The 15,715-nt window shown below is 35.2% G+C and overlaps 2 protein-coding genes across 5 annotated transcripts; one reads left to right on the top strand and one right to left on the bottom strand.

Annotated features, from left to right (window-relative positions):
- The first annotated feature begins 447 nt into the window (after nt 1-447).
- rabl6b (RAB, member RAS oncogene family-like 6b) lies at nt 448-11,618 on the top strand. 4 transcript variants are annotated; one of them, XM_082169815.1, is made up of 17 exons: nt 448-616; nt 1,121-1,540; nt 1,825-1,959; nt 3,068-3,115; nt 4,105-4,134; nt 5,050-5,102; nt 5,198-5,289; nt 5,396-5,536; nt 5,797-5,902; nt 6,169-6,272; nt 6,740-7,125; nt 7,706-7,871; nt 8,515-8,703; nt 9,160-9,493; nt 9,620-9,803; nt 10,228-10,283; nt 10,364-11,618. In XM_082169815.1, exons 2-17 carry the CDS (start codon nt 1,408-1,410, stop codon nt 10,553-10,555), a joined length of 2,349 nt encoding a protein of 782 aa, XP_082025941.1. In that variant the 5' UTR covers nt 448-616; nt 1,121-1,407; the 3' UTR covers nt 10,556-11,618. The 4 variants fall into 4 exon arrangements, with proteins under 4 accessions (XP_082025941.1, XP_082025940.1, XP_082025943.1 ...); XM_082169814.1 differs by having other exon boundaries at nt 449-616; nt 5,195-5,289; XM_082169817.1 differs by lacking the exon at nt 4,105-4,134 and having other exon boundaries at nt 449-616.
- Nucleotides 11,619-11,758: 140 nt separating this feature from the next.
- Nucleotides 11,759-13,805, bottom strand: LOC309498866 (uncharacterized protein). Its single transcript, XM_082169818.1, has 5 exons — nt 13,655-13,805; nt 13,259-13,555; nt 13,011-13,100; nt 12,859-12,878; nt 11,759-12,643 (listed from the first exon to the last, which is right to left on the bottom strand). The coding sequence occupies exons 1-5, from the start codon at nt 13,692-13,694 to the stop codon at nt 12,635-12,637; spliced, it is 456 nt and encodes a 151-aa protein (XP_082025944.1). The 5' UTR covers nt 13,695-13,805; the 3' UTR covers nt 11,759-12,634.
- Nucleotides 13,806-15,715: the final 1,910 nt, after the last annotated feature.

Raw genomic sequence — 15,715 nt, 5'->3', positions numbered from 1 at the left:
TCTCATGTCTAGGTTGACATTTCACCCCGAATCAAAAATGAAGCCTATTAGTAAATTTTGTATCTAAAACACTGTTTCATGGCCTCCTGATTAATATATTATACACATTTTTAACACAAACATTGTTTGTGCACAGGCAGATCAGCGAATACTGCTAAAATGAAAAATGTATAATTGAAATTATATATATATATATATATTTTTTTTTTTTTTTTTTTTTTTTTATCACACTACAGTAATGGTCAAACAATGTTATTATAAAAGCATCCTAAAAAAATCTTTAAAAGAAAATGTTAATGTTTTTATTAAATTATAATGTTTTGGGTGAAATAAGTCATATATTTTATGTGTGATGATAGATGTCTCTAGGACTTTAGCAAAATTCTTAGCTAACTAACTAGTGAGGAGACTTTTATTTTGAAATGTAATTACCGTGACCCTAGCTAACCTTACCGCAGCGTACTTCACAAATATACAGAGCAGCATTTCAATGATTTCATTATTCATAAGCTGTACAGGTTATACGATGATCACACTGCACAGTGGGTCAGAAATGTAAGATGTTGAATGTTGGATCTAATCATTCAGTTGCTCTAGTATAGACGACAAAACCACTGTAAGTACAAGAGCATCACAAATCTGTTAAATATACAGTTAGTTCCGCGTTAGCAGGCTAGTATGTACAGGCAGCTGTCAAATATCTGACATAACAGCTATCCACAATAGTACGTTAGTTCCTGTGCAATTTGTGTTTGCTTTTTGGAGTGCTACACTCTTTTCTATTATATAAACATCACGGTCGTTTGTAGTAACGTTAGAAATCGCAGTGTCAGGTTGTGTCTTAAATCTTAGCGAGCTGCCTAACTAGACAGCATTTTTGGACATCATATTCCACACACTTATGGTGTCCCAACGGATTGTCTATGCAGGCAGCTTACTAGGTTTTGAGACACAAATTCAGGCATCCCTGCAAATTAGAGTTGCTGCAGTGCATTGCAACATAACAATCCATGAAAGATGCAACCTGTAACTCTCTGTAACCTGCAGCTCCAGGTCTTGATATAAGGCATTGCAACTTCATTCAACTCATCTCGTTATTTTCTTGTTCTTTATATTGTAGCAGAAGCAGATTCAACACTTGAATGAGAATCTTGTGATGCTGGACTGCATTAACTGTGTCATTCTGTGGAAAAGGATCCAGAGATGAAGATCTGAATTGATTTTGAGATGTTATGCTGTGCCAAAGCAGGACTCATTCACCTCTCAAACTAATGTAGAAATGCTTTATGAGCATTGCAAGAAAACTGTCCACCCACAGACAGACAATCTGGGGGCGTCATAGAGGCCAGTTTGTGACAAAAATATTTTATATTTATAATACCCATCTAGAGGCATAGTTTGGTCAAGATGTTCTCCGCTCTGAAGAAGCTTGTGGGCTCTGAGCCGGCTGGTCAGGTGAAGGACAAGAACATCCCTGCTGGCCTACAGTCCATGAACCAGAGTCTGCAGAGAAAATTTGCTAAAGGGGTTCAGTACAACAGTAAGTCAAATGCCTGCTAAAATGTATAATTAATGATAATTAATTAAAATTTGAGATTGATTGTTTTGTTGTTTCTTTACTTTGCTTCAAAATCTTTCCAGGTTTAAATTTAAAGGAGAAAAAAAATCTAGATTTTCGATGCATCCGCATACTATTGGACTAAATTGTAACACATACAGCATGTCACAACAAATCAAGTCTGTGTTGCTGGAGCCCCTGAGCGCTGTGTGCTTGGGATAATGTTGTTATCACAAGCTCTAACATGTTTATGTGTGGTCTTTCAGTGAAGATAGTCATTCGAGGAGATAGAAACACAGGAAAAAGCACCCTGTGGCACCGGCTGCAGGGTAGGAAGTTCCAGGAAGAGTACATTCCAACTCAAGAGATCCAGGTCACTAGTATCCACTGGAGTTATAAAAGTAAGCTTGATGTTTTTTTATGGAAATCAAAGCTCCTGTCATCTTAGTGTTATTGAAATCTTTCTACTTACACTCTTAAAAATCATTATTGGGATTGATGGTTCCATGAAGAACCTTTAACATCCATGGAACCAATGGGCAAAAGAGTTTCTTTATAGTGAAAACAGGTTATTTAGATTCTAAGAACATTTTTTTCTTTTAAGAACTGTTCACTAAAGGTTTTTTGGGGAACCAAAAATGGCTCTTCTATGGCATCACTGCAAAAAAAAAGAAAAACGTAATTTTTAAGAGTGTGTAGGAAGTTGCTTTTGCAATTTTGTTTGAAAGATGTGAACTAATTATCTAATGATTTTTATTTCTTTCCATTTGTGCGTCTTAATTATGCAAAATAGATTTGCATCAAGGTAAATATGCTGTCTATCAGCTAGTGGATAAGTAGATTAGATTGATGGCTTTAAATGGCCTGAATCAAACATTAGATGTTATCTAGTGATCTCTAGAGTTTGTTTTTCCTATTTAAGTACATCCCTTTTTCAAAAGCTTTCAGCTCCACATCACGTGGTTGAACCTGTTAGCGGTAATTTACAGTGAGGAGTCTCCTTCATTTGATAGCGGGCATGGCTCTACTTGTATTCAGCATTTTACTTGAAATGCCGTGCTCATTGCCAAAAGCATACTTTCTATTCCCTGTTCTTTCTGAAAAGAACAGTATTATATATAATTGTTTATTATATTACTTTGTGGTATTGTTTTCCTGAAGCAATCTTCAGCACCACAAATAAAATAAAATAAATATTTTATATGAATATTATATTATATTTTATAATTAAACAGATTGTGTTTGCTACTGTACAGATTTCTGTACCAAAAACCTAAATGAAATATTTCATTAACTTTTTTTTTAATTAAATTTGTTTTATTTAATTTTTATTCTAAGTAATTTTAGAAAAGTAAAATCACATCATTTTAATGAAAAAATGGATGCTGTGAAATTTGTATTTAGACTTCTGTAACTTAGAATCAATGCAAAATAAATGTATTGAAATAAATGCAAAGAAGTGACCTCAGTTTTCCAGAACCGCTCAAAGTTTTTGTCATTTCTTCCCAGCTACTGATGATGTGGTGAAAGTGGAGGTTTGGGATGTGGTGGATAAAGGTGAGTTGCCACCAGTCTGTTTCTAGTCATTCATTTCTCTTAGCATTCTGATCAGGTGACTTTGTAGACGTTACTGTCATATTGTCACCTTCCTAAAATAATTGCCCAAGTCATTGTTGCAGGTTTCTCAGAAAACACAAAAAACTGAACCTAACTTCAGAGGTGGAGTAGATTTTCGTTCTTCTTGATGCAGCTGCCATCTTGAAAAACTTGTAAAATTGCCTAAGTCTTTTGACTTAGGCTAAATAAAACGGCCTAAGTCACACTCTTGACATAGGCCATTATGCTACAGGGGTAGAATTGCATGATCTGTTCAACTGAGGATGTGGGCGATTTTACCGGAGGCGGCCAGCATCATGAGATGACTTATGCAAAAAAATAATTTTTGTCCAAAAATGACTTAGGCAATTATTTTAGGAATGTGACGATATTTATCTTAAGGCTGGAATACACTACAGTGTAGTTTATAGTTTGGGCCTGATTTATCAGATATTATGCTGTCAAAGTTCACAGATTTCACAGAAAATCTTGTAGTGTGATGGACGCAGACTCTTTATATAATTCCATCCATTTGAAGGAAATCAACTTCAAGCATGTTTGAGCCAGTTTTAGAACGCACTGTTTTTATTTTATTAATTTGTCTCTTAGCAACGAGGCACGTGTTTCTGTGTGAGTTTATTGTGTTTAGAGCGACTTTAAAGTCTGGTAGTGTGACCCTCTGTTTAGTGTGTGATGCCCAGTTTTTCTCTGTAACCATTTAATTAGTCTGTTTTGGACAATCTGTTGAGATTTAAAATCATGTAGTGTATTCCAACCATTCTGCAATTTATTATGCCTTTTAAAGTTTAGTGTACAGGTTCTGCATGTCATTGTTTAATTCACATCCTCCATCTCATTCTGATGGTCATACATGAAGTCATTTCACCCAGCCCTCCTTCATCCCCAGTCATTTATATTAATGGTATTTTTCTTACTTGCTGTCCAACCAGGCCAAAAAATCCCCCTTCCTGAAGGTGTAGGTGAGAAACTCAATAGATTGTAGACATTAGGCTGTGACTTGCCTGTGCTTGATCTGTTTGTTCTGTTAACCGAGTGCAAACATTTTGTTTGACTGACTTTAAGTTTTCACTGACTGCATTGTGGCAGAACTACAAATGTATCTAGTCTAACATGCATTTCTAGACAAGAAGTGTTAAAAACAACCATAATGATGTGCAGGGTGACAACTAGAGACCGCAGAAAACCAACTCTTGCTAATACCACTAATGTCACTTCCACAAAGGAAGTGTGTGAGAAAGAAAACAGCCGCATTTCGTTACCTGTTTTAGATGCTTTTGAAGTTACTAGAAGTTGTTTTCAACTAATTTGACATGCATACATCCATTTTGATCTACACTATTGTTCAAAAGTTTGGGGTCGATAAGATTCTTTCATGTTTTTGAAAGAAGTCTCATATGCTCACCAAGGCTGCATTTGATCAAAAATACAGTAAAAAAATTGTTATATTGTGAAATATTATTACAAATGTAAAAGAACTGTTTTCTATTTTAATATATTTTTTTAAATGTAATTTATTCCTGTGATGACAAAGCAGAATTTACAGCATCATTACTCTAGTCTTTAGTGTCACGTGATCCTCCAGAAATTATTCTAATATGCTGATTTTGGTGCTCAAGAAACATTTATTTTGATCAATATTGAAAACAGTTGTGCGGCTTAAAATTTTTTGTGGAAACCATGATGCTTTTTTTTAGAGTTCATAAGAAAAGCATTTATTGAAATGGCAATCCTTTGTAACATTATAAATGTTTTTACTGTCACTTTTGATCAATTTAATGCATCTTGCTGAATAAAAGTATTACTTTCTTAAAAAAAAACTTTAAAAAACGTACTGACCCCAAACGTTTGAATATTCTACCACTGACATTCTACAGGAAAGGGGAAAAAGAGAGGTGAAAATTTGAAGTTGGAAAATGAACCTCAAGAGGTAAATTTATAGTAATACTCTATCAAAATCAGGTGGGATGAAAATCCCCTTCATTGACTAATGTTTAGCTGGAAATGTCTCTGTGCTGTTAGCAGACGGAGAGTGAACTGGCCTTGGATGCTGAGTTTTTGGACGTGTATAAGAACTGCAATGGTGTGGTCTTGATGTTTGACATCACCAAACAGTGGTAGGTGAACAAAGACTATCAGCATCTCCAGAGCCTGCTTCTCCATCATGCAGAACTCACAGCTCTTCTATGTTATACAAAATGTGTGCTTTGTTTGCACCGATAGGACTTATAATTACATTATGCGGGAGTTGCCCAAGGTACCCACTCATGTGCCAGTGTGCGTTTTGGGAAATTACCGGGACATGGGAGAACACAGAGTAATTTTGCCTGATGACATACGTGACTTCATCGCTGGGCTTAACAGGTTAGATCATTACAGTCAACATAAACATGTTAATTGACACTTTTTACTGACTTAACATGCATTCTTGGTCTTATTACAAACAATTTATCAGTTTAAATTAAAATGTCTGGAGATAATCAGTTCTCTGTAGATTGTTTGTGGGTTAATGTCAAATTTAGGATTGGAAATCATGGGGTATGTTCACAAATGAGTTTTTTAAATGTTTAATAACTTATTCTCTGTGAGCTTTATTGATGTTTGCTGTCTTTATGATTTTGTAGACCTCGTGGCTCCTCTTACATCCATTATGCAGAATCTTCCATGAAGAATGGTTTTGGTTTGAAATATTTGCACCGATTTTTCAACATTCCATTTTTGCAGCTTCAGGTAAGCATGTTAATGTTCTAGGCTAAAATATTGCTTTAAGGCTAAAGGGTTAATCAAATAAAAAACTCAACCAGAGTTAAACGTTAGTGGTCATTTGTAATTGTTAATATTAAGCTCAATAAGCTGTGTCATGTGCCTGGCAGAAATTAGATCGGAAATCTTTCTTTGCATGTTTGCCTGTATCGCAGTTACTTTTCTCATTACACTAGTTGTTACAGCTTTAAATGAAACCGTAGTAAAGGTATCTTTCATTTGAACTTTCACAGAGAGAGACCCTGTTACGGCAGCTGGAGACCAATCAGCTGGACATCGATGCCACGCTAGAGGAGCTAACAGTTCAGCAGGAGACAGAAGACCAGAACTATGATATGTAAGAACTAAAAACGCCACACAAACTTCCTGTAGTTTAATATCACCATCTGGACAGTCAAAACATGATTCCAATTCAAATATCAGCAACTACACTACTATTCAAAAGAACCCTTTACATGTTTTTAACATTAATAATAAGAAATGTTCCTTAAGCAGCAAATCAGCATATTAGAATGGTTTCTGAAGGATCATGTGACACTGAAGACTGTAGTAATGGCTGCAGAAATTCTTTCAGCTTTGCATCACAGGAATAAATTACATTTTAAAATATATTAAAATGGAATACAGTTATTTTAAATTGTGCAAATATTTCAAAATATGACTCTTTATTGTATTTTTAATCAAATATATGCAGCCTTGCTAAACACAAAAGACTTTAAAAACATAATAAAAAAATAGGTGTGTGAACTGCAATGAGTGGTATCTGACTATTATGATACAGTAGGTGTCTGTTATAACTTTCAGTTTCCTGGAAATGAAAGACTCTCGTAGTAAAGGCTACAACTCTCCCGGTCCTGCTAACGGACAGAGCCCTTCCTCAGGCACGCAGTCTCCCGTCGTTCCTCAGAGCGGATGCTCCACTAGCAGCTCCAGCCCCTGTAGCCCCCAGCAGCCTCCCATTCCTTCCCAGATCCTGAAGTCTCCATCTCCCTCTCCGTCCCCTCCTCCTCCCCCTCTCTCCTCAACCCCAGCGCCGGTGACCTCTCCCTCCCCTTCTCCTGCTCACCCTGGCCCGACGGTCTCTGCTCCAGCTCAGGCTTCTGCCTCTGCTCCTCAAACCCAGAAACGCAGCTTCATCTCCAGGCTTTTTGGTTCCTCTCCTGCCCAGGAACCTCCAGCAGTCGCCCAGGGTGAGTTTGAGCATGTTGCTTCTAGCTGCGTGTGCTTATTGTATTAGAAAACACGTATGATGGAAACCCTGAGCTTTTAATGGCACTAAAAACAGCTTTTATTCCTTTTCTTATCAAATATTCAGTGTCTCAGTGACTCATTGTTAAAGAACTGCCCTAATGCTATGAACTGAAAAAGGCATTTGAAGGCTGAGAGGAATTCATTCACACACACTACACACACACATCCTCTCTCAGAGAGAGCTTTCCTCGAGCGAGACCCACAAAGCCATGAAAAATGGGGAGGATTAGGACTCGTGCAGATCATAAGGATGTTTTGTGGATCAATAGAAAATCACAAGACTTTGTGCATTCCTGAGCTATGGAGAGGGTTTAGTAGCTCTTGCACCCCACCTAAAGGAGCTTGGGTATCAAGCAGTAGTTATTTAGTAAAACACATATCAATATATCACTTTTTTTTTTTTGTCATTCACCATTCTTCCTGTTTGGAACTCACTGTAATGGCTGCTGTTTATATATTTTTAATGTAAGATGTTTTTGCCCCAGATCATGTGACCTCACGCTTCTTGGATTTCCACAGAGCCAGATCCAGTATCTGCAGAGACTCTGCCTACGGTTCGGAGCGTGGATGATTTTGTGCCAGACGAGGGACTAGACAAAAGCTTCTTGGAAGACAGTCTGCCTCCTAACACAAGACCGGCTATGAACACCCAGCCCTCTGCTGCGGGTACTGCAGATAGTGACAGGTACACCAAGAGCAGATAACAGAGGCCTTTTTTTAAATTATGTGATATGTTATTTTGTTAGAAAATGTATTGTAGTCAGTGAACACTACCCTTCAAATGTTTGGTATCGGTAAGATTTTTAAAATGTTTTTGAAAGAAGTCTATTATGCTCACAAGGGCTGCATTCATTTGATAAAAAAAAAAGTTATATTGTAAAATATTCTTACAATTCAAAATAACTGGTTTCTATTTTAATGTATTTTAAATTGTAATTTATTTCTCTTTGATGACAAAACATTTTTAGTTTTTTTAAATCAATTTTGAAAACATTTGTTGTTCTGCTTAATATTTTTGTGGAAACCATGATACTTTTTTCCCAGGATTCTATGATTCAAAGGAACAGCATTTATTTGAAATCTATTCTAACATTATAAATGTATTTACTGTCACTTTTGATCAAATTGCATCCTTGCTGAATACAATTATTAATTTCTTTAAAAAAAAAATCTTACTGACCCCAAACTTTTGCATGGACGTGTACATTTACTTGTAAATGAACTGAGCTAGTGGTTTCATCTGTTCAAAAATCTGTGAGACATTGTAGCTGATGTTCAGTACAAAATAAGTTGAATTTGCATCCATTCTTGTAACTTGTTTATTTTAGTGATGGGGAAGGAAGAGAAGGGAACCCCATGGTTGCTGGGTTCCAGGATGATTTGGACCTTGATGATGCAGAACTTGAACCCAGAGCTTCTATTGTCAGTAAAGGCTTGGATATATCTCTCTCCAGTGATGAGGAGGGTCCAAAACCTGCTGTAACTCAGGATGAAGATCTGGACTCTGAACCTCACCTGTAAGCTTGAATTCCTTCCTTTCATTAAGACACGTTCACACCAAGGCTTATAACTATAACAGTAACTAAAACGTTTTAATACTCGTTTCTATGAGAATAGGGAAGTCCACACCACAATTAAAACATTATCAATATCATTGGAATCACTTTCAGAATGATTTTTTTCCAGCTGGTGAATGATAGAAACAGCCAATCAGAATTCATCCTGCTTTAAAGAGCTCAAGAGCTGCAGACGACATAACTGCAACACATGCTCATAATTATTGTACGTTGGTGTCGTTGCTAATATAGTTCTTTTTATAGTTTATAGTCATCACTGATGTGAATGGGCCTTAAATGATAAGTGACATGTTGATGAACTAGTAAATAATAGCTGAAATAAGCTAAGAATAAGTTTATTACCTGAATCAAAGACTGTTAATTGTTAATAATATTAACCATAATATGGTTATTCAGGGTGGCTATGGATTCATTAACACTAGAGGACAAACCAAAGCCTATCCACAAAGAGCCAGTGATCCAGACCCAGGAGACTGTTAGCAGTCAGAACATAGAGACTTCCATTCTCAGTCCCACTCCAGTACACACTACTCAACAGCTGCAGACAGCGCCAGACACAGCAGTCCTGGCAGATCCTCAAGCACGGGTCATAAAACATAAAGAGAGATCGGCTCAGGCAGAGTCCTCTGACACAGACCCAGACGTGCCTGTGGCCAAACAGATGCTTTCATTTGTCATGGATGACCCTGACTTTGAGAGCGAGGAAGAAGTCATGCAGAAAGTGGTTAAGGTACTGAAATGATGATGATGATGATGATAATGATGATGGGCATTGTTTTGATGACTTGTCTGGATCATTTACAAATTTAAGGTTTGAATAACTTAGAAAAGACTTTTGTTGTCTTGCTTGTTCTAGGACTCTTTCCCAGTTAGAGATGATATTCCTGATATATCTGATGATGACATCAACACAGCTAAAATCCCTGAGCCCATGAAACCTACTGTACTCTCCTTCAAAAGCAAGAATGACGGTGACCTCTTTGGCCTAGGAATCGAGGAGAAGTCGATCATAAGCAAAGACAGCAGCGATGAGCAAGATGGCAAGTCACCGGAATAATTTTGTAATCGGAAACAAACTTTATGTATAAAATATAATAGCCATAGACACGTGTGTGTGTGTGTGTGTGTATATGTGTGTATATGTGTGTATATGTGTGTGTGTGTGTGTGTGTGTGTGTGTGTGTGTGTGTAGATAGATAGATAGATAGATAGATAGATAGATAGATAGATAGATAGATAGATAGATAGATAGATAGATAGATTCTCATTCATTCATTCCCTCACACTCACTTTAAAGATGAACAAAAACACAAGTCATTATTTCATTTCAACAGTTGTTTACATTTCAACAATTGTGTAATGAAATATGTATATATATATATGTATATACATACATACAAGTGCATTTTTGTAAATATATGCATATAATAGCCATCTAAAAAATGTTTGTATTTTTATTCTCAGAAAAAGAAAGCAAACATTCCAAGGAAAAGAAGAAAAAGAAAAAAAGGAGTAAAGAGGTTAATTATATTAAATTACAACATTTCAGAAATTACATTTTGTATACTGTTGTTTTATAACTATTTCGTATTTCACGTAGGATGATGACAAAAGTAGCAAGAAGAAACACAAGCACAAGAAAAAGGAAAGAGATGAGGCAGTTGGGACCGCAGATGAAAAGGAGAAGAAAAAGAGAAAGTCACGAAGCAAGAAAACCGATGATCTTGATGCTTTTCTGGCCGGAGCAGAAGGCTTAGCAAAAAGAGAAGAGGGCGACTATGAGGAACTGTAACACTCTCTCTGCTAAAGCAATGTTTGTGCATTGATACCACAAGCTTGAAAGAGTTCTCATCAAAAACCACACAAAAAAAAAAATCTTTAGCAGCCTAATACCTGACTATGTAATCTGACTGACAGGTTAAAAAAGCGCTCAAGACTGGTTTTCCACTTGCCACAAACACTTCCCAATCCACCTTCCATGCTTCGAGAGGTTGGAAGGGCTGGCGTAGTTCACACTCTTTGGGCTCAAACTGCAATAAGTGGAGAAGCCATGCAAAATTGCTACAACTTGCATGCAATTTGACCTTTGTACTTTGTTTTTCAGATTGAAATGGACCATTTTCACTCACTCATAACATTGTGCTTTCTGAATGTTTACATGCTTTGCTTTTATATGGTTGCAATATTTTCATCATCACTTATGTGAACCAACTTATGTTTTTCATTGATTCGATTGCTTTATTAGTTGCCTTGTATTTGTGGATGAATTGGTATTTATGCTCAATAGATGTTCTGAGAGCTTGGCTTTGTGTAGTTTTGCTGTGTGTTTAGTGTTTGAAATCAATATACTGTACTTCATGGTAGGATTATTTGTTTACCCAAAATATATCAAGAAAAAATATTTTAGGAATGTAAAAGATTTTGGTCAATAAATGATCGCTCTTATGATACGGAGTAGTTACGACATCAGACATAACTATTCTCACACTCTTTAAATCAGGAAATGCCGTAAAGGAAACTATGGTGAAATGCAACACTTGACTTTAAATAACTCAAATAGACCAGTAATGAGTGTGCTTGGATAAGGCAATGAGATCTATCTACTGTGTCATTATGCAAACTTCTGTTTTACTTTTTTTTCTATAATTATACCATTTTGAATTTTTGCACTCCATTGTTTTTGTCTACCTTATCGTTTTATGATGGTAAATTGCAAGAAAGAACTGTGATGTATTTGTCATCTGAGGTTGTTGTTTTTCTTCTTCATTTTTTTGGCCTAAATTTCAATGAAATCATGATTGGTTGAAACTGTGCTGTTGCTTGAAAACTGAATTCAATACAAAAATACTATAATATTTTTGCAATGTTACTGGGTCAGTTTTTCTCTCTTTTTTTCAGCGTGGCTGTATTGTAAATTTCACTTGTTTTTAAGTTGTTTTCTTGTACTAATAATCAAAGTAAGTTAGTAAAGACGGCACTTTGGTCAACTCACAGAGACACTGATACAGACAATGTTTATTATATCTGTATTCTTACATCAAAATTGTGTTATACATTGTTCATTGATGCTTTATATGTTACATTACACAACGTGGCAATGACTTTAGTTTTTTATACAGTATATTAAGAAATATGATTTATAAGCTCTAGAAAATTATTAAAAGGAGGAAAACAAATAAAAAATCCTAAAACAAAGCAGTTTCACTTTTGCATGAATAATAAATGCAATAGTTATATTATTATTATATTAGTATATGTGACCCTGGACCACAAAACCAGTCACATGGGTCACTTTTTCAACTGAAAGCTGAATACAGAAGCTTTCCATTGATGTATGGTTTGTTATGATAGGACAATATTTGGTTAAGAGACAACTATTTGAAAGTTGTCCATTTATGTTCACGATTGTGCTGCATTTACTCATAAAAATAAATGTTCTATATATTTATGGTAGGGAATTTACAAAATATCTTCATGGAACATGATCTTTACTTAATATCCTAATGATTTTTGGCATAAAAAAGAAAAATTGATAATTTTGACCCATACAATGTATTGTTGGCTATTGCCACAAATATACCCGTGCGACTTATGACTGGTTTTGTGATCCAGAGTCACATATTAACTTACATAAATGGAACACAATTATTACCTATTTTCATTTTAAATATTGCGGTTGAATATAGTCAATATAGTGCCATTGTGAACTTTTCTGTAAAAAAACACACACTTATTTAGAAAGAATAACAACAATAGGAACTGTGCATTTACAGCCGATGGCTTAGCTGACGTTCAACCATATTTTCTTTATTCTTCAGTAAATGTGTCTCGTCCTTACACCTCCTTTCTTAGGCATCAGACTTCATTGTATTTATGTTGTCTGCAAAATGAAAGGTTTCATTTAAAAACACATTTTATTGATTTGATCAAGTCAAGGCAACATTTTCTTATTTTGAAGCAGCAGAATTAAAGTTAGAGATTCAGTCAGTTTAATATAATTTACTTTGAAATGACTTGTACAGCCAATTTGATTATACTTAAAAATCTAAGGCAGCAACTGAACTTAAGTTTTAAGCTTTTACAGCGCGCTCTTACCTTTGCATCTCCATGCTTCCCTACGATCAGCAAAACAGAATATGTAAACAAATAAAAAAAGAAGCATTTACAGAGGTTAAAGACATTCAAAGCTCAAAGTGTTTTTCAGTACAATGTGATGATAAACTAAGGTGGTTTGAGTGAGCACTCACTGTTTGAATAAAAGTGAAATGAGATGGTCATCACAGGAAGCAAAAGAAATAAAATCCAACGGAGAATGGACCAAACTAAGTTAAATGGAGCTGTAACATAGATTAATAAACTATCATTGCATTAGATATTAGGAATTTAAAGTTAAATTAAAGAAAATGTAAATATGCTGAAAGTATTTTTAACATAGTGCTGTCTAACACTGAGGAAACTAGCTAAAGGGAAATAGAGAAGTAGCATTTCATCTTACCAGTGGAAAAGTAATCCTCGGCCAGTTTAACAATGATCTTGTCTTCAGTCATGAACCCACACCAGTAGACTCCATCTCCTTGTCCGGGTGTCTTTACGGAGATGGTAAAGGACTTTCCATCATCTTGCACTTGTATATTGCCGTCCTCCAAAACACTGTTGCCTGGCTGGAATGAGAAGCCGGTACAGCAGTTTTCATCCTGGTCATCTCTTTTGCACCACACCCTTCTGTTCTGAGATATATTCCTATTCTCATAGGGGCAGACGAGTGTCTGTAGATGATCAGATGTGCTGTGTCCTGTGGAGAAAGATTTATGTTTGTCCTCTGTGAGATGGTGGTTGAGGTTGTCAGGTATACAATCTGGATTGTTAGTCTGTATGTGTGAATTCACCTTACCTATTAGGATCATTAGCAGAAATGCTGTTATTAGATTCATGATGGCTGAAAACTGAAAATGATTTGAGCCTGTAAGGATGTTGGCTACTGGTCTTCAAGGTTGTAGAAGAGGAAACGCATACAGGAAATAACTCACCACAAACACATTTAGAAGGAACATGTCTTTTACTTCTCTTAACACAGACATCAGCAGAGATCAGTCCGGTCATCAGTGAATCATTTCATGAACAATTTCATAAACTGTTTCACATTCTATTTGAAACTTGCTGTCTTTTGCACATGGTATATTGCACTATTTATTAATTATAAGAAACTCTTAAATTGTTCCTTTATTTTTTTATTTTTTTATTATTGTTTCTATCCACTTTAATTTATTTTACACTACTGTTTAAAAGTTTGGGGTTGGTAACATTTGTTGCATATCTCATGCTTCTAATGCTCACCACGGCTGCATTTATTTGACCAGAAATGCAGTAATAACTGTAATATTGTGAAATATTATTGCAATTGAAGCTGTTTTCTATTATAATGTAATAGCAAAACTTCAGTGTCACATGAAAAATAACTATAATAATATGCTGCTTGTCACGAAGTGGCTATAATGTGCACAACTAAAGGAGTAGAGCACAAACTGTTTTATTAAATCCAAAATGAAAAACTCTGACTTTTTTTAGGGATTAACTGAGGGCTAAAAAACACCAAACAAAGAAACTAAACCAAAACAGAACACACATGTTACACTGCTACATTTCTTATTATCACTTTTGAATATAATTTATATAATAATATTTTTAGGATTATTTGATGAATAGAAAGTTCAAAAGAATAGCATTTGTTTTAAAAAGAAATCTTTTGTAACATTATTATTACCACAATTATTGTCACTTTTGATCAATTTAATGTATCATTGCTGAATAAAAGTATTAATTTAGACTACAAAATGTTTTACAGTATTGTATGCTCTGTAATATTAATGATTTTTATATAAAATTGTATTACTAGCAATTACTTTATTACAGACCTCGTGTTTGTTGTGCTGCATTCTGAGTTACTCTCTCTATCGCCTGATTACAATTCCTACAAAATCATGTTATGATAAATGCTGTTTCAACTATGTTATAATGACCATTTATATCTGTATTTGTTAGCTTATATACCAGCATAGCAATAGCACACTGATAGCTTAGTTTATACACACAATTGCACTTAGCCTACCCTATATTCTCAATTAGCCTATCTTTAATGTAATTATGTGTTAAATTAAGTGTTAAATGTCTAAATATTTCAGTTATTAATAAAACAAATAAATTATGCTCAATTATCCACTTAATAGGCTATTATTATTTATTAATTAACAGTTAAGAAATTATGTTCAATTGGTTTTATTATTAAATATTATTTAATTGAGTCTTTCAATGTCTTGAGTCTTTCATCAAGTGTATAATAAAAGTTGTGAAATAATGAACTAATATTAACTCTAATTTGGTGCTTTAATGATTCGCACATCGCGACGATAATCGACCTCCTCATCTGAGCTGCTTCAGCACTCAAACACCGCTCGTCGTCGATGTCAAAATGTTTGAGATGACCGATCAAATCACAGTAGGGTTTAAAGTTCACAGAAGCGCGAATTCCAGCTCGGAAGGGAAGATATACAGGTCAAGATAAAGAGACTGAGAGAAGAGAAAGAGAGAAGGTGATGGAGATAAAAGAGGAAGAGCAGGTATTACTGTGCCCAGAATGAGATTAACATTATTATTGGATTCAGCACAGATATGTAATTTGCCAATGACAGGAAACTATAAGCTAAATTTAACAACACAAGCAGCTATTGAATATATTGCCATTATTATTGTAAATATATATTTTTATACCTCGAATGTGTTCGAATATTTCACTAGTATCAGCACTGGGACTTGTCACTGTTTGTATCACTCCGCTTGTCTGTGTTTGTGCAACTTGCATCATTAAGCCAGTAGGTGGCGACAAGTGACTGTCTTTATGAGTGAACAATTGAACCATTAATATAACAGATTAGTCCAAAAACATTTATTAATTTAG

This window comes from Leuciscus leuciscus (assembly GCF_965113295.1).
Source record: "Leuciscus leuciscus genome assembly, chromosome: 5".
NCBI classification, from domain to species: Eukaryota; Metazoa; Chordata; class Actinopteri; order Cypriniformes; family Leuciscidae; genus Leuciscus; species Leuciscus leuciscus.
The sequence above is the reverse complement of the archived record's forward strand: the minus strand, read 5'-3'. Positions and strand labels throughout refer to the sequence as shown.